The following is a 19,397-nucleotide window of genomic DNA, read 5'->3' as shown; positions in this document are numbered from 1 at the left end:
TATTTATTAATTGTGGTTCTTACAAATATATCTTATAAAACATAAAAGCTATAATGTTTTATAAAGCTCTGCCCCTTTAATTAGTGCATACTAAATAATTTAACTTTAGCCTACTACTACAACCATATTATTTACCAGCAACATAAAGTGAAACAGAGGCAGAGGTGTCCTGCCACAGTCAGTAACAAATAAAAGGAAAACAGTAGTGGTGGTAGATAGACACAGAGCTTCATCAAACATCTGATCCACTGAACAAAGAGCTCCAAAAATCTTGAACTTTAGACTGCCATCAGTTTTACTCCCTACACTTAACCATGTGTTTCCTACTGCCTGCAGACTTTTCACCCTTTGTTATATACACATGTTGTGTTTTTAATATAAATACATTTAATAAAGTCAAATACAAATAAGGCAACAAGAGAAGTATCCTACACTTCTCTTTTGTAAAGAGAAGCTGGAGAGGACCAAAAAAAATAAAAAATACATTTTTTTAAAAATTTGTGGCGGACGTAATTCTTTCGTGGCGGGCCGCCACAAATAAATGAATGTGTGGGAAACACTGATATATATATATCAAATGTTTTATCAATTGCATTTTTTATTGATATTGATTACGTCTATTGTGATATATATCGATGTCGTTTTATCGTCCAACCCTACATTGCAGATTAAGCAAGAGTATTTTGTAAATAATATGAATTGCAGGAGAATTCATTTGCTGCTCTGCTAGGCTCGTTCAGTTGTGGTAGGCTGCAGTCTGTGAGGGTCTGGATGTTTCATCAATAACTGTGGGAGATAAAATACAGTGGTGCTGCTGGAATTTATCTAACCTGATTTGGAACACAAAATCAATCTGTGGAACAAATGGGCCGACCTTGAAACAAAGTCATATCAAGCCAAATGAGGGGCCGGAGAGCGATTTGTCAGTGTGTTGCAGTAATGTGGACAGCTTAGACAGTCAAATGCATCCTGCTAGCTTACCTTGACTAGTGAGCGATACCCGTTGGCTGGGATGTGCGGGTCAAAGTCAAAATGGTGGTAGACAGCGGCGAAGCCAGAGATGACAGGCTCCAGACTGCGAGCGTGTTCCTCGATCAGCTTCATGGTGTCCACCAGACGCTGGGCAGCGTCGCTCTGCGGCCCTTTGGCCCCTCCCGAGAAGAAGGAGGCATTCTCCTCGCAGACATTGTAGAGGGCCACAAAAACCGCTCTGGTGTCCATCACTGGAGGGGTCGAGACAATAAGGGAAAGGAAAAGTTGAACTGGGAGAATGCTTTCTCTTTAAGTGTTTTTGCAAGTCCTTAACCCAGACCTGGGCAAATGAAGGCCCGTTAAGCTTTTCAATCTGGCCCGCCTAACATTCCCAAATAATGTTTTTTGATCTTTAAGATGGAAACTGTAGCTGCCATTATGATGTGCAGTGATGTCTTTAAATGACCTTAAGTCTTGAACTATACAAAGTATTTCAATGGTTGGAATCTGCGCTTTTGCATGATACACTAGTTACTATGGTAATCTAATTAGTTACTATGGTAATCTAAGTCACAGCAGCTCAGACGAGGCACCAAGCAGTGTGGGTGGGGAGCGTTTCCACAGAGTGTTTCCAGAGCGGCCAGCCTGAAACACGGGTTTCAGGGACAGACGCGGAAAGAGTTTTACAACAAAGTTCTAAAGCTTAGTGATATATCAGATGTATCGGATTGTAGGTGGGTTTTTTTTTTACCCTTCGCGTTCATATTTCGCTGTGTTTGTTGCATTATCTTGCATTTCGCTTGATTGTAAAATATGTCGATCGAGAGGGGTGTGACGCTCATATGTTGTCAATATTCAGTGTTTTATCGTTAGTTAATATTGTAAATCCCACATTCTTTATTTTCATGTACATTCTAGGTGTCTCATTCAGTAAAGAAAATGTACAATTCCATTCCGGTTTTTCAGGCGGTCTGTCGTAACGTTTTAGCATTCAATCAGACATTATTGTGAGGTTTTGTATTAGTGTTCCTAAAAACAGATATACGGTCCCCAGACACATTTTTTTTAATCTAAATTTTGCAACCGAGTCAAAATAATTGCCCAGGCCTGCCTTAACCCATGCACAGAAAGGCGTGAACATTTGTCAAAACAAGCATACAAACTGTGTTTCTTGTGCTAATGTTTTCTGACATTTGCTTCACAGAATGGAACTGGTAATTTTCCACACAGCTAAATGCACTCAACAAAACCACCATTGTAACTTTAGGGTAGGGGTCTCAAACTCAATTTAACTGGCGGTAGAGTCAGGCTGCAGCTGGGCCGCACAGAGTGTCACTTCATGTTTTAACGATGTGGCTGAATTTGTTAACTACTTCTACCAACAGCTATACTCACTCTAAGCTATGGTAGCCCTTAAATCATTATGAATGTAAAAATTTTATATTTTGACAAGGACAGGGTCAGAGACACATCCACTTGCTTATAGGAAGTTGCAGTTTGTGTTGCCCAATATGTTTGTTGTGCTGTCATTTTTTGTTTTTGCGCCGTTATTGTAGATGGTTTTCTTTCTAGTAGGATTCAAGATTGCAGCACACGGTACGTAGGCCGCAATTGCACTACACTATGAAGTTAAGTAGAGGGCCACAAAATCCGGGCACGTGGGCCGCAAATTTGAGGCCCCTGCTTCAGGGCGTTTACCCAAATCGAAATGTGGTGCACACATTAAAACGGACCGTAGTCCTAAATCGTGCACACCTCTTCTTTTCAAACCTCGTCCGTTCCCTATTTGGTTATATGAAAACAACAGGTTGGAAATAAAGTGCAGGACTGCATAAATAAAAATAAAAATAAATAAAAATAAAAAAAATAAAAATGGAATACTTTAAAATAATAGTAATTCTGTCCAATAATATTTAAATCAGAATTACTTCATAACATGAATTCCTTTCCATACTTAAAAGAATAACAGGCCTGATACGTCTGCAAGAGTTTTAGGGTTGGGGTTACTTGTATGTTATTCTTTTCCTTGCATCGGACAAGTTTATTATTTGTTTTAGTTCTGCTACAGATTTGCATTTTTGTGTGCTGTACATTTGATGCTTACATTTTGCTATGACCCAACCAGCAACATCCGGTGGGTGTGGTATTAGGTTTATTAGTTTTAACTGTAAAGGGCTTAAAGGCCTACTGAAATGAATTTTTTTTATTTAAACGGGGATAGCAGATCCATTCTATGTGTCATACATGATCATTTCACGATATTGCCATATTTTTGCTGAAAAGATTTAGTATAGAACAACGACGATAAAGTTCACAACTTTTGGTCGCTGATTTAAAAAAAGCCTTGCCTATACCGGAAGTAGCGTGACGTCACAGGAGGTAGGATTCCTCACAATTACCCGTTGTTTACAATGGAGCGAGAGATTCGGACCGAGAAAGCGCGACTACCCCATTAATTTGAGCGAGGATGAAAGATTCGTGGATGAGGAACGTTAGAGTGAAGAACGAGAGGCAGTGCAGGGTGTATCTTTTTTCGCTCTGACCGTAACTTAGGTACAAGCTGGCTCATTGGATTCCACACTCTCTCCTTTTTCTATTGTGGATTACGGATTTGTATTTTAAACCACCTCGGATACTATATCCTCTTGAAAATGAGAGTCGAGAACGCGAAATGGACATTCACAGTGACTTTTATCTCCACGACAATACATCAGCGAAGCTCTTTAGCTACTGAGCTAACGTGATAGCATCTGGCTCCAATGCAGATAGAAACAAAATAAATAAATCTCTGACTGGAAGGATAGACAGAAGATCAACAATACTATTAAACCATGGACATGTAACTACACGGTTAATAATTCTCAGCCTGGCAAAGCTTAACAATGCTGTTGCTAATGACGCCGGACCTCACAGAGCTATGATAAAAACATTAGCGCTCCACCTACGCCAGCCAGCCCTCATCTGCTCATCAACACCCGTGCTCACCTGCGTTCCAGCAATCGACGGCGCGACGAAGGACTTCACCCGATCACAGATGCGTTGGCGGCTAGCGCGTCTGCTATCCAAGTAAGTAGTCCTTGTTGTGTTGCTACAGCCAGCCGCTAATACACCGATCCCACCTACAGCTTTCTTCTTTGCAATCTCCATTGTTCATTAAACAAATTGCAAAAGATTCACCAACACAGATGTCTAGAATACTGTGGAATTTTGAGATGAAAACAGAGCTTTTTGTATTGGATTCAATGGGTATGAATACTTCCGTCACCGTCGTGACGTCACGCGCATACGCATCATCCAAAGACGTTTCCAACCGGAAGTTTAGCGGGAAATTTAAAATTGCACTTTATAAGTTAACCCGGCCGTATTGGCATGTGTTGCAATGTTAAGATTTCATCATTGATACATAAACTATCAGACTGCGTGGTCGGTAGTAGTGGCTTTTAGTAGGCATTTAACAACCCTAAAAAGCGAAGCAGGTTACTACACCATCTTTGTAATTTGAGCACCAATGTCATCTTTCTGCAGGAGACTCATCTTAAACCTGCTGATCACTTAAAAATGAGGAAACGGATGGGTAGGACACATTTTTCATTTTCAGGTAAATCGAAGCGTGCTGCTATTCTGCTACATTAATCTATTCCTTTTGTACACTCAAACAATATTACTGATCCCAGTGGGAGGTTTATTGCCATTTTCCAACACTCCAGTAGCTCTCGAAAATGTTTATGCTCCCAACTATGACAATAACACCTTCTTCAAACGTCTTTTTCTGAATCTCCCCGATTTGTCGCTGTACTATTTATATTTAGGTAGAGACTTGAACTGTTTGCTTGATCCCCAGCTTAACCGCTCATCACCCAAAACTTATCCTCCATCAATGTCTGCCAAAGTAACAGTCTTCAATAGAGAAATTTACATTCTCAGATGTCTGGAGCTTTTTGAATCCTCCTAAAAGGCAATATTCAATCTTCTCTCGTCCATCACATTTTCACCAGTATTGATTACTTTTAGTTGATAAAAAACTACTTTCATCTATACCTACAGTATATGCAAATATGACACAATTGTTATCTCTGATCATGCTCCAATTTCAATGGATGTACTGTTTAGAAACTTAACTACATATGCACGGTGGTGTCTTAACACACGATTACTTTTAAATTAGGACTTTGTGGATTTTGTCTCGCGTCAAATATACTTCTTTGTACTCTTGAACAAGACCCCCGGGTTGTCGGCCTCTGTACTCTGGGAATTGCATAAACCATACATTGGGGGGAGATAATCTCTTATACAAATTCCATCCATCCATCCATTTCCACCGCTTATTCCCCTCGGGGTTGCTAGAGCCTATCTCAGCTGCATTCAGGCGGAAGGCGGGGTACACCCTGGACAAGTCGCCACCTCATCACAGGGCCAACACAGACAAATGAGAAAAAAAATCAGGAAGAATATATATATAATATCTCCTTGAATCCAAACGTTTATAAGGAAAGGCTCTTTCTACAGGCGGAGCTTGATGTTCTTACGACAGACCATGGTACTAAACAAATGTTCTGTTAAAGATCCCAATTCTTTGAACATGGCGATAAAGATAGACTACTAACCCATCAACTACACTAGATATCAGTATCCCATTATATTCCGCAGATTCAAACTGATTCAGGTATAAACACTGATGTTCTTGAGATTAATAATGTATTTAAGAACTTCTCTACTCATCTGCTTAATGTTCTACTCCTGAGCTTCATAACTTTTTTGCCAATCGAGACATCCCCTTACATACCCTCGGTTGATCAGTCTGCTGCAGTAGAATTAGAGAGACCAGTTACTGTTGCGGAATGAAATATTCCAGCGTCATCAATACAAAACGGTAAATCCCAAGGACCAGATGATCATCCTCCCGAATTAAAAAAAAAAACATTTTAGTATAAGCTAGTCCTCATATCATTGGACATGCACAATGAACCATTTAAATCCAACCACCTTCCGCAAACACATAACCAAGCTTCAATTTCTCTCCTCTAGAAAAAAAGGATAGGATCCCTCATCACGCACCTTGTATTGTCCTATTAGTCTGTTAAATGTGGACTTCAAATTGTTATCCAAATTGCTTGCTTTACGTCCGGACACTATTCTTCCTTCTATTGTTATTGCGGATCAAACTGGGTTCATTTGGAAGAGGCATTCCTTTTCAAATCTTCGACGTCCTTTCAAAATATCGTACAGTGTACCTGCTTTTAACATTGAAGAAGCAGTGATATCTATGGATGCTAAAAAGGCAATTGACCGAGTGGAGTGGAATTATCTATTTTATGTCCTGGGGAGATTCAGCTTTGGTAACAGTTTTATTTCATGGATTTAAGCTCCTTTATTCAACTTCTGAGGCCTTGTTTAGGACAATTCCAATTAAATCCAAATATTTTCGCCTCCATTGCTCTACAAGGCAAAGTTGTCCTCTGAGTCCATTACTTTTTGCCATTGAGCCTCCTTCAATAGCGCGTTGTACTAATCCGCTCTTTACGGGCCTTGAGTACCCTTCAAGCTTTTGGACATTTGTCTGGTTCCAAACTAAACTTGGGTAAAAGTGAAATATTTCCGATAAATTCTGCTTCGAAGAAATATCCTCTGCACAATTTTCCCTTTAAAATTGCCTTGCAAAGTTTCACATACTTGGGCGTCCAGGTCACACATTCTGTACGTTTGCAGAACTATATAAAGCCAACTTTGTTCCACTGCTGTCCAGAATCCAGGGCGACATTGATTGCTGATCCTTACTTAACTTATCTACAGTGGCTCGTGTCAACCCTATTAAAATTAATATACTTCTGCGCTTTTCTTATTTGTTCCAGTGCATACCACTCCCCCCCCAGTTAAAGCCCTATTTTGGTCTACAGACTATTTCTAGTCTTTCCCCCATCACAGCTAACCATGCCTTCCCTCCCTCTCTTGTCAATAGTGCCTTTTTAAGGTTGGTCAAGTCTGTGTACCAACAACATTAAAGATGTATACATTGACAACACGTTTGCTTCTTTTCAGCACAATTGTAATAAATGTTTTTTTTAGATATCTACAGATCTGCAGTTTTGTTCGTAATACTTTCCCCAAGTTCCCAAACTTGCCGAATAACCCAGTTTTACATTTGTTTTTAAGACACCACTTCCGACTTTAAAAGGATCCAATACACAGATTTACAATCAAATTTTTCATTTACGCTCCAAGTCTCTGAATTCAATTAAGTCACTTTGGGAGGGTGATTTAGAAGTGACCCTATTCGAGGAGAGCTGGACAGAGCTAAGACGTATGACGGAATATCGGTATTACGTGATCGGGGTCAACAGTCTCGATCTAACTTTATACATGTTTTGGCTCTGCCTATCCTATCTCTGTGCATTTACTACTTTGTTGGCTACAAGAGTCATTGTGCTAAAAATTGAAAGGATGCAGCGCCTGCCTGCCACACCCGCTGGATTAGAGATATTCTTTATTTCCTAAAATTGGAGAAAATAGGGCGGACATTGAAAGACTGTTCAGTGAAATTTAAAAAATAAATGGCGTGCTTTCCTAAAATATGTCAAAGAGACTGATCTCCAATTTAAGCCCGATTGAAAAGTAATTGAAATGTAGATAACCGATGAGCCTTTTGTTTGCTTTTGTGTATTGCTGCACCGCGTAGGAGCCATTCAGGAATGCAGTTGTCTGTGGCTTCATGTCAATATTTGCCTGTAATTATTTGACTGATATTTGTTTTGTTTTGTTTTTTGGGGGAGGGGGATTTAATGTGTGTTGCACTGTGTTTCTGGCGGATGTATATGTCAAAAACTCAATAAACAACAATGTCACATATGTTGTCATATCCCACCACCATACATTTGTCAACGTAGACGTTTAATGCCACTCCTTGTACAACTGTGGAAAGATTTAGTCTAAGCAGAGTAGAACAGTGCAAAAAGGAGGTCAGAGGTTGAGCTGGAACAACCAAGTTATTCTTGGACAGAAACATCCAAACAAACATTAATCATTAGAGTCCCAAGGGATATGCAAGTGGATAAAACGCATACAGCTGGGAGTGTTTCACAATAGTTTTTTTGTCTATATGCCACATAGCATCGCTTTGATCCCTAATTATGACACGACGAGCTGTCCAGGACCGGTTTTAGCTTTTTGTTACCCTAACTCATAACGAGTATATCAGATGGCACACAAAAATTTAAATACACTACTTATCTCATGGAAACCATTAATTAATTAACTATGTTTAATTAGATTATTAACATGCCTCATAATCCGCTTAACGGTTATTAATATCCATAATCAACAGAAAGTTGTCTGTGTATTTATGAGGATGACGTCCAGCCCACGGTGAATGTTCCGATTGTAGTCGGAGGCATTCGGGACCCCACTGGCCGCAGGGTACGAGACATGAGCAAGCCGTTATTTGCTTTGGTTGATTTGTCTCAGAAACACACACTTAAGTCTGTCATTCTAATAGTAATCCTGCAATGCTTAATGGAGCAGATGGGGCTTGACTTACTGCGGCGGGAATACGCATACGCTGACATTTACACCTATCCCATGACTTCCCACAAACTTTGCCTTATTTAGTGTGCATCTTCAATTTGCTTTTAGTTGGGAATACTCATTGGAGGGGTTGTAGGTAAGTAGTGGGTAGTAATGTGCTACATTTACTTGAATAAGTTTTTAGAATAAATTGTACTCTTCAGAGTAGCTTTAATGCAACATACGTTTTACTTTTGAGTATTTGTGTGAAGCAATAAAGCTACTTTTACTCTATTACATTGAGTTTCATTACGATTTATTTAAATATATTAATTACTGCTTGCATAGATGTTGTATTTGACTTGATCCAGTGTGGTGCTGTCACATGAACTTTAGCAATAAGAAAGTCTGACTCCTTTCAACAATCAAACAGAGCCTGGCATGTATATGTCCACTATTAAACTATCTGAGGCCCCAAACTGTAAAAAGTGGCATATTATTATTTAGGAGTGAAACGATTCCTTGAGTAATTCCAGTAATTTGATAACAAAAAATGATCAAGTAATTTTCCCCGCCTTAAAGAATTGTTCAATTATTGGTAAAAGCTAAAAGCATGACTACTACCATAAATTATCATGTAGAAAGCTGGAACGCAAATGGCGCGCGACTAAACTTGAGGTTTTCCATCAAGCATGGAATGATAGTTTAATAACTTATAAACGCATGCTTACCTCAGCTAAAGCTAAATATTACTCAAATCTCATCCACCTCAACAAAAATGATCCTAAATTTTTGTTTAGTACAGTAGCATCGCTAACCCAACAAGGGACTCCTCCCAGTAGCTCCACCCACTCGGCAGATGACTTTATGAATTTCTTTAATAAGAAAATTGAACTCATTAGAAAAGAGATTAAAGACAACGCATCCCAGCCACAACTGGGTTCTATTAACACAGATACGACTGTATATACGACGGACACTGCCCTCCAAAATAGTTTCTCTCTCGTTGATGAAATAACATTAGAGGAATTGTTAAGATGTGTAAATGGGACAAAACAAACAACATGTTTACTTGACCCAATTCCTGGGAAACTTATCAAGGAGCTTTTTGTATTATTAGGTTCATCAGTGTTAAATATTATAAACTTATCACTTTCCTCTGGCACTGTTCCACTAGCATTCAAAAAAGCGGTTATTCATCCTCTACTCAAAAGACCTAACCTCGATCCTGATCTCTTGGTAAACTACCGGCCGGTGTCCCACCTTCCGTTTATCTCGAAAATCCTCGAAAAAAATTGTTGCACAGGAGCTAAATGAACACTTAGCATCTAACAATCTCTGTGAACCTTTTCAATCCGGTTTCAGGGCAAATCACTCTACGGAGACAGCCCTCGCAAAAATGACTAATGATCTATTGCTAACGATGGATTTTGATGAGTCATCTATGTTGCTGCTTCTTGATCTTAGCGCCGCTTTCGATACTGTTGATCATAATATTTTATTAGAGCGTATCAAAACACGTATTGGGATGTCAGACTTAGCCTTGTCTTGGTTTAACTCTTATCTTACTGACAGGATGCAGTGTGTCTCCCATAACAATGTGACCTCGGACTATGTTAAGGTAACGTGCGGAGTTCCCCAGGGTTCGGTTCTCGGCCCTGCACTCTTTAGTATTTACATGCTGCCGCTAGGTGACATCACGCGCAAATACGGTGTTAGCTTTCACTGTTATGCTGATGACACTCAACTCTACATGCCCCTAAAGCTGACCAACACACCGGATTGTAGTCAGCTGGAGGCGTGTCTTAATGAAATTAAACAATGGATGTCCACTAACTTTTTGCAACTCTACGCTAAGAAAACGGAAATGCTGATTATCGGTCCTGCTCAACACGACATCTATTTAATAATACCACCTTAACATTTGACAACCAAACAATTAAACAAGGCGACTCGGTAAAGAATCTGGGTATTATCTTCGACCCAACTCTCTCGTTTGAGTCACACATTAAGAGTGTTACTAGAACGGCCTTCTTTCATCTCCGTAATATCGCTAAAATTCGTTCCATTTTCTCCACAAGCGACGCTGAGATCATTATTCATGTGTTCGTTACATCTCGTCTCGATTACTGTAACGTATTATTTTCGGGCCTCCCTATGTCTAGCATTAAAAGATTACAGTTGGTACAAAATGCGGCTGCTAGACTTTTGACAAAAACAAGAAAGTTTGATCATATTACGCCTATACTGGCTCACTTGCACTGGCTTCCTGTGCACCTAAGATGCGACTTTAAGGTTTTACTACTTACGTATAAAATACTACACGGTCAAGCTCCTGCCTATCTTGCCGATTGTATTGTACCATATGTCCCGACAAGAAATCTGCTTTCAAAGAACTCCGGCTTATTAGTGATTCCCAGAGCCCAAAAAAAGTCTGCGGGCTATAGAGCGTTTTCTGTTCGGGCTCCAATACTATGGAATGCCCTCCCGGTAAAAGTTAGAGATGCTACCTCAGTAGAAGCATTTAAAGGCCTACTGAAATGAATTTTTTTTATTTAAACGGGGATAGCAGATCTATTCTATGTGTCATACTTGATCATTTCGCGATATTGCCATATTTTTGCTGAAAGGATTTAGTATAGAACAACGACGATAAAGATTGCAACTTTTGGTATCTGATAAAAAAAAGGCTTGCCCCTACCGGAAGTAGCGTGACGTAGTCAGTTGAACATATACGCAAAGTTCCCTATTGTTTACAATGATGGCCGCATGAAGTGAGAGAGATTCGGACCGAGAAAGCGACAATTTCCCCATTAATTTGAGCGAGGATGAAAGATTTGTGGATGAGTAAAGTGCAAGTGAAGGACTAGTGGGGAGTTGAAGCTATTCAGATAGGGAAGATGCTGTAAGAGCCGGGGGTGACCTGATATTCAGCTGGGAATGACTACAACAGTAAATAAACACAAGACATATATATACTCTATTAGCCACAACACAACCAGGCTTATATTTAATATGCCACAAATTAATCCTGCATAAAAACACCTGCGTGTTTGTTATGCTAGCTCCTAGCTCCTCTGCTAGCTCCTAGCTCCATAGAACACGCCAATACAATTCAAACACCTGATCAACACACACCATCACTCAGCCCAAAAGACCGTTTCCTTAACCCAAGGTTCATAAAGCTTATATATTTTTAAAAAGTTACGTACGTGACGCGCACATACGGTCAAGTTATCGAATGTTTAGCAGCCAAGGCTGCATACTCACGGTACCTGATATTCAGCTGGGAATGACTACAACAGTAAATAAACACAAGACATATATATACTCTATTAGCCACAACACAACCAGGCTTATATTTAATATGCCACAAATTAATCCTGCATAATAACACCTGCGTGTTTGTTATGCTAGCTCCTAGCTCCTCTGCTAGCTCCTAGCTCCATAGAACACGCCAATACAATTCAAACACCTGATCAACACACACAATCACTCAGCCCAAAAGACCGTTCACCTAACCCAAGGTTCATAAAGCTTATATATTTTTAAAAAGTTACGTACGTGACGCGCACGTAGGTACGGTATGTGTTATGCTAGCTCCTCTGCTAGCTCCTAGCTCCATAGAACACGCCAATACAATTCAAACACATGATCAACACACACAATCACTCAGCCCAAAAGACCGTTCACCTAATCCAAGGTTCATAAAGCTTATATATTTTTAAAAAGTTACGTACGTGACGCGCACGTAGGTACGGTACGTGTTATGCTAGCTCCTCTGCTAGCTCCTAGCTCCATAGAACACGCCAATACAATTCAAACACATGATCAACACACACAATCACTCAGCCCAAAAGACCGTTCACCTAACCCAAGGTTCATAAAGCTTATATATTTTAAAAAAGTTACGTACATACGCAAAAAAAAGCCAAAGCTGCATACTCACAGTAGCACGTCTGCGTCTTTGTCATCCAAATCAAAGTAATCCTGGTAAGAGTCTGTGTTGTCCCAGTTCTCTACAGGCGTCTGTGTATCCAAATCAAAAGTCCTCCTGGTTAGAGTCTCTGTTATCCGAGTTCTTCCATCTTGACTGCATCTTTCGGGAATGTAAACAAAGAAGCGCCGGCTGTGTACTGTTGTGGCTGACTACGTTCGAAAAATACGTCCATTTCGCACCGACAACTTTCTTCTTTGCTTGCTTGGCTTCCTTCTCCATAATGCAATGAACATGATTGAAACAGATTCACGAACACAGATGTCCAGAATACTGTGGAATTATGAAATGAAAACAGAGCTTTTTCGTATCGACTTCAATGTGGAAGGCATACCCGTGTTCGCCGGGCTACGTCACGCGCATACGTCATCCTCAGAGGCGTTTCGAACCGGAAGTTTAGCGGCAAATTTAAAATGTCACTTTATAAGTTAACCCGGCCGTATTGGCATGTGTTATAATGTTAAGATTTCATCATTGATATATAAACTATCAGACTGCGTGGTCGGTAGTAGTGGCTTTCAGTAGGCCTTTAAGTCCCATCTTAAAACCCATTTGTATACTCTAGCCTTTAAATAGACTCCCTTTTTAGACCAGTTGATCTGCCGTTTCTTTTCTTTTCTTTTCTCCTCTGCTCCCCTCTCCCTTATGGAGGGGGAGTTGCACAGGTCCGGTGCTGGTTGTCCAGAGTCGGTACACAGGGTGGACCGCTAGCCTGTGCATCGGTTGGGGACATCTCTACGCTGCTGACCCGTCTCCGCTCGAGATGGTTTCCTGCTGGCCCCACTATGGACTGGACTTTCGCTGATGTGTTGGATTCGCTGTGGACTGGACTTTCACAATATTATGTCAGACCCACTCGACATCCATTGCTTTCGGTCTCCCCTAGAGGGGGGGGGGGGGGTGTTACCCACATATGCGGTCCTCTCCAAGGTTTCTCATAGTCATTCACATTGACGTCCCACTGGGGTGAGTTTTTCCTTGCCCGTATGTGGGCTCTGTACCGCGGATGTCGTTGTGGCTTGTGCAGCCCTTTGAGACACTTGTGATTTAGGGCTATATAAATAAACATTGATTGATACTGTTAATGTGGTACAACGCTATTATGTCACCCACACAGACGAAGGAGGAAGCAGATGCAGTGTTTCCCATATATTCGTGTCTAAACAAAATTAATTTGCTCCGCCACAAAAGTGTATATGCCACTTCCGGTTCGAAAATTATACAAATTATAATGAAAGTGTGGTGGAATGCATCATAACGATGCTTTTACAACACAACCTCATAAAAACCGGCTTCAACACAGACGTAGCAAAAGAGATCAGTGCTTCCAATTTAGCGACTTGGTCATGTTATTGAACGAGTACAGGTACACATTAGAAATGGAAGAGGGGAGCGTGTCTTGCATCGTGCATTTATTCGGTAATCAAATACAAGCGGTCACGAAAGACAAAACATCAATCATTAAGAATAATGTCTTGTTTTTACCATGTATTTATGATTGCTCTTTAGCCAAACAAAACTGTTTTATTCAATTACTCAATTGAATACAATTTACAAAAAAAAAAAGTGATTACTAAAATATCCATTATTATTATTGTTAAACTACAGCACGCGAAAGAGGCAGCACACCTTTTCAATTATTGTTTACCTTACATCAGTGGTTCTTATCCTTGTTGGAGGTACCGAACCCCACCAGTGTCATATGCGCATTCACCAAACCCTTCCTTAGTGAAAAATAAAATGTTTTTTTCAAATTCAAGACAAATTTATATGTTTTTGGTAACACTTTAGTATGGGGAACATATTCTAAGTAACAAAGACTTAATTTAGAGTTTTTTGGACACTAGGGGAACAGATTCTAAGTAACAAAGACTTAATTTAGAGTTATGTGGTTAGGGTTAGGGCAGTGGTTCTTAACCTGGGTTCGATCGAACCCTAGGGGTTCGGTGAGTCGGGCTCAGGGGTTCGGCGGAGGTCAAGACAAACCCGACTCATCGTGTAAATACAAACTTTTCCCTATCTGCGTATTATGTATACAGCAACAGCAGAAGTCAGACTGATTTGCAGGTGTGTCATTTGTTGTGAGTTTATGCACCGTGTTAGTTTTGTTGTTTGAACAAGGTGATGTTCTCATACACGGTTCATTTTGTGCACCAGTAAAAAAACATGGTAACACTTTAGTATGGGGAACATATTCACCATTAATTAGTTGCTTATTAAAATGCAAATTAGCATCATATTGGCTCTTAACTAGTCATTATTAAGTACTTATTAATGCCTTATTCGGCATGGCCTTATTATAACCCTAACCCTCTAACCCTGGCCCTAACCCTAACCAAATAACTCTAAATTAAGTCTTTGTTACTTAGAATATGTTCCCCTAGTGTCCAAAAAAATCCAAATTAAGTCTTTGTTACTTAGCGCATTCACCGAAACCCTTCTTTAGTGAAAAATAAAATGTTTTTTTTTTTTTTCAAATTCAAGACAAAGTTATGTTTTTGGTAACACTTTAGTATGGGGAACATATTCTAAGTAACAAAGACTTAATTTAGATTTTTTTGGACACTAGGGGAACATATTCTAAGTAACAAAGACTTAATTTAGAGTTATTTGGTTAGGGTTAGGGCCAGGGTTAGAGGGTTAGGGTTATAATAAGCCCATGCCAAATAAGGCATTAATAAGTACTTAATAATGACTAAGTAAGAGCCAATATGTTACTAATTTGCATGTTAATAAGCAACTAATTGTTGCCGTGTCCGTAATACGCCGATAGGGAGAAGTTTTTATTTACACGATGAGTCGGGTGTGTTTTGACCTCCACCGAACCCCTGAGCCGACTCACGAACCCCTAGGGTTCGATCAAACCCAGGTTAAGAACCACTGCCTTACATACTAAAATAAGAACAGCTATATTGTGTTTTTACTGTCATCTGTGACAGTAAAAATGTTTACATTTCAGCACAGAAGAATTCCACTTTTAACTAGAGAAAACACATTACAGGGGAGTGTGTCTTGCAACGTGCATTTATTCAGTAATCAAATACAAGCAGTCACAAAAGGCGAAGAATTTGTCATGCGAACGAGCCCAGATATAGACCTCCTCAAGCACAGGAAGTTTTCATTACCATCACCATTAACATACTGTAATATATTATTTAGTTTTCGTCATTTTAAAATAAAAATCAATTGGTCGTTCATTATGAAGTGAAATGTCTAATTGCGTCTAATATATTTATGATTGCTCTTTCACCAAACAGAAAGGTTTTATTCAGCTACTCAATCAAATACATTTTTTTGGTAGAATACTCGACTACTAAAATATTCCATTGCTGCAGCCCTTTTACTAATATCATTCAACTTTGGCGTGCGACAAGAGGCAGCACACCTCTTCAATTAATGTTTACCTTACAAACTAGGAAAAAGAACAGATATATCATGTGCTATCTTTGTCAGTAAAAATGTTCACATTTTAGCCTACAGTAATTCCCGTTCCAACTATAGAAAACAGGTAAGTTGTAGATGTATTTCTGTTTTAGCCAAGCATACAGTATGCTAATATTAACCTTGTTCTAGCATCATATGTGACTCACGCGTGTGCACGTACACACGCACTGACACAGCAACCGCCGTTGGTGTGTATAACAAAAAACTAATTTAGTATTTATAATTGGTCTATAATTGCTAGTTTTCTCCTCTAGTCTAGCTAAGAAATTTAACCAAAGCGTTTGAACCAACTCTTTGTATACAAATAATACAGCTTTTGTATGACAGTGATTATGTTTCCATGCATATAATTAGTCTGATTTCTCAGACAGCTTGGCTCAATGGGTGGTGACACATGAAAACAACTTAATCTAGTTAAAAGCTTGTACAATAGCAACCCTCATCTGAAGCGATATCAGGGCACAAATAGTATTTTCCTTTGGACTCAAAACTCCTTCCATTGATCCACAGAGCTTATTCAATGAACTTTGCGACATTCGAAAGTTTTCTTTCCATTCTTTGTCCGAAAATTCCTTCAAAACAACTCTCTCCCACCAGTCTTTGCTTCGGGCCCACTTCTAGCCATTTCAAGACCTTCTTGGTAGTACTGTGTTCATAACCCAATCTATGAACATTTCTTTATGCGGTCTGCTTAGAGAAGTAATATTTCTAACCTGTGCCAATATTACAGCGTACATCCAGTACAACAAGAACTGGGCTGTTGACTCGCGATTTCCAAGGAGCTGCAAAGATGTCTTGTTTTGGTGTGACGTCATGGCTCAAACGGAAAAGCAGTACATTTCTCCGCACTAAAAGGAAATAAATGCCTCCATTTATACGGGAGGCTCATCAATAGTCGCATTACGTATTGTGCATGGACACTTGGACTTCACATGTAGGTGTGAAAATACAAAAAAACTAACTATTTGAGAAATCAGACTAATTTAGTGCATAAAAATGTAGTCTTTGTTGTTTGGGCTCTAAAGTGAACCTAACGTTGGTTGTGGCTACTAAATGCCTCTACCATTAGCGGTGAACATAACACTGCATATCTGAAACGGTCTGTGGTTTCCTTCTCATAAAAAATGGATGCCAACCGGTGTTATACAGTCCAATAAATTAACATTAATGGTCGTATAAGTGTAGCTGTTTGGCATGGCATACTCAAGTAAAAAGAGGAACAATAGAAGTGTAAAAACAAACTGTTTACCAGCATCCGGATTCAAGCTTCTTTCCTTGTCTGTATCCTCTCTTGCGAGCGTGAAGAAGAAGAAACAGAGAATGAGTGAATGAGAAGGAGCAAGAGACTGATAAGGAAGGGATGGCCCAAAGGGAAAAGACAAAAGAAGAGGGTAGGCTTTCCAAGTTTGTCCTCCTGTGTGAGTGAGTCAGTCTATTTGTCAGAAAATTCCAAATGTGTTTTGCTCATACGTCCTCTCAACTGTCTCCTGTGCTGCTTTTAAAAGCTGCCCTGACGAAAGGTCTCTGACTAATTCGCCATTGGTCGTTTGCTGTAGTGTGACTCCCTTTGACATTAAACCGAATTGGCAGAGGACATTGTCTTGGGGTGGGGGGAGGCACTGGGAGACTGGTGAAGCGGCCATAAAAACATTCAGTTTGTTTTCCCTCACATTGTGCCCTCTGTTCTCTATTCTGTCATCCTTCTCCACAAAACAAAAAACACTTTAGCTATCACATGCCAAAGTCCTGAAATGGCCATTCAGAGCGGTGATTACTAACCACTGGAAATGATCTGATTTCACTTAATTGGTCCGAAAATTAGGAGTTACTTACTACAAACAGTGACTCCTACAGTGACTCCTTGTCATTGATCTATGTCAGAGACGTTGTACACCGATAGGCAAAACGATTAAATTATTACACTATAGCACTATTATGTTAGATACACTATGGACTGGACTCTCACAATATTATGCTAGATCCACTCGACGTCCATTGCACCGGTCACCCAGGGGGAGGGGTGCCCGGGGGGGGTCCCCACATCTAATCCACATCATTGTCCTACTGGGGTGAGTTTTCCTTGCCCTATATAAATAAACGATTGATTGATTGACATCTGCGGTCCCCTCCAAGGTTTCTCATTGTCCCATTGGGTTGAGTTTTTCCTTGCCCTGATGTGGGATCTGAGCCGAGGATGTCGTTGTGGCTTGTGCAGCCCTTTGAGACACTTGTGATTTAGGGCTATATAAGTAAACATTGATTGATTGATTGATTGATTGACATCTGCGGTCCCCTCCAAGGTTTCTCATTGTCCCATTGGGTTGAGTTTTTCCTTGCCCTGATGTGGGATCTGAGCCGAGGATGTCGTTGTGGCTTGTGCAGCCCTTTGAGACACTTGTGATTTAGGGCTATATAAGTAAACATTGATTGATTGATTGATTAAATACTCTTCCACTTGATGGAAGCATGTACGTAACCTGTATAGAGCGGTGTATAGAGAGAGTATGGATAACTAAAACACAGGGACCTAGGACGTGTGCGGCTTTGGCCGAACGCATGCAAAAGAGTCCTTCTGGCATTAGTTTTCTGACTAAATACACCAAAATAACAAGTCTAATTATAGTTGTAAAAATACTCCAGCTCATAAACGTACAATAAAAGATGGTTTTTTTTCCTTGTGACGACAAAGTATCCTTTTAGGGCAAATATGCTATATTCATGCAGTGTTTAGTGACCAGCGGGCTCTCTAACACGCTCCCGCCGGCGCAATGTACATCAGAAAATACAGAACGACCCAAAAAAATGCATTTGACTCATTTTGCCAAAATCATCATTAGCTTTGGACCAACAATTACAACTTTTGTGTGGAGTATGTCAACTATGGTAGCTGCATCCAATGCCTTGTTTGTAAATCACTGCACTCCGTCTGTTCTTTTACTCCAGTTTTTGTAATATTTGACATTGGTTTTTGTGGCAAGTCTGCATGGCTTCCCGATTGCTTAATCACTATAACAACTTACAAACTAATGCTGCTTTTACTATTTAAGAGAAAAACCTTTCAGTTGTTTAGTCTCAGTTTGCTGCAATAGTTTTTCTCTGAAGGCCACTTGTGGTACAACTGTTATAAAGCTCTTAAAATGTGGAGATTTTAATTATATATATGCAAATTAAATATCAGTACGAAAAAAAAATATATATATACACACGTACACACACACACACACGCACATACACATACATACACACACCTAATACCAAGTTTTTTTTCAGTAATTATATTTAATTTGCATATATGTATTTACAACCAGCAAATTTCAAAGGCTTTATAATAGTCAGCTACACATATCTAAAAACATTGATCAATTTGAAAGACTGGTAGACTTTTAGGGCCGACATATTCGACATAGACAACTTAACAATTTTCTAAATAATGTATATAGATGAACAAGATTTGTGGAATCAAATACATTTCTAAAAACATCTAATT

At 39.7% G+C, this 19,397-nt stretch overlaps 1 protein-coding gene across 4 annotated transcripts in view; it reads right to left on the bottom strand.

Moving 5' to 3' along the window:
- LOC133660433 (hormone-sensitive lipase-like) overlaps window positions 1–19,397 on the bottom strand; it is a 242,021-nt gene that overhangs the window by 208,776 nt on the left and 13,848 nt on the right. For 3 of the 4 annotated variants that reach the window (XM_062063928.1, XM_062063929.1, XM_062063927.1), the window contains exons 3-4: window positions 17,160–17,200; window positions 982–1,223 (exon numbers count right to left, since the gene is read on the bottom strand). In XM_062063928.1, coding sequence (XP_061919912.1) covers window positions 982–1,223; window positions 17,160–17,200 — 283 coding nt within the window. The remainder of the gene's footprint in view (window positions 1–981; window positions 1,224–17,159; window positions 17,201–19,397) is intronic. The other variant, XM_062063930.1, reaches the window with a different exon arrangement.

The sequence above is a fragment of the Entelurus aequoreus genome, linkage group LG11 (genome assembly GCF_033978785.1).
Source record: "Entelurus aequoreus isolate RoL-2023_Sb linkage group LG11, RoL_Eaeq_v1.1, whole genome shotgun sequence".
Lineage (NCBI taxonomy): Eukaryota > Metazoa > Chordata > Actinopteri > Syngnathiformes > Syngnathidae > Entelurus > Entelurus aequoreus.
Note: the sequence above shows the minus strand (reverse complement) of the source record. Positions and strands in the feature narration are given on the sequence as shown.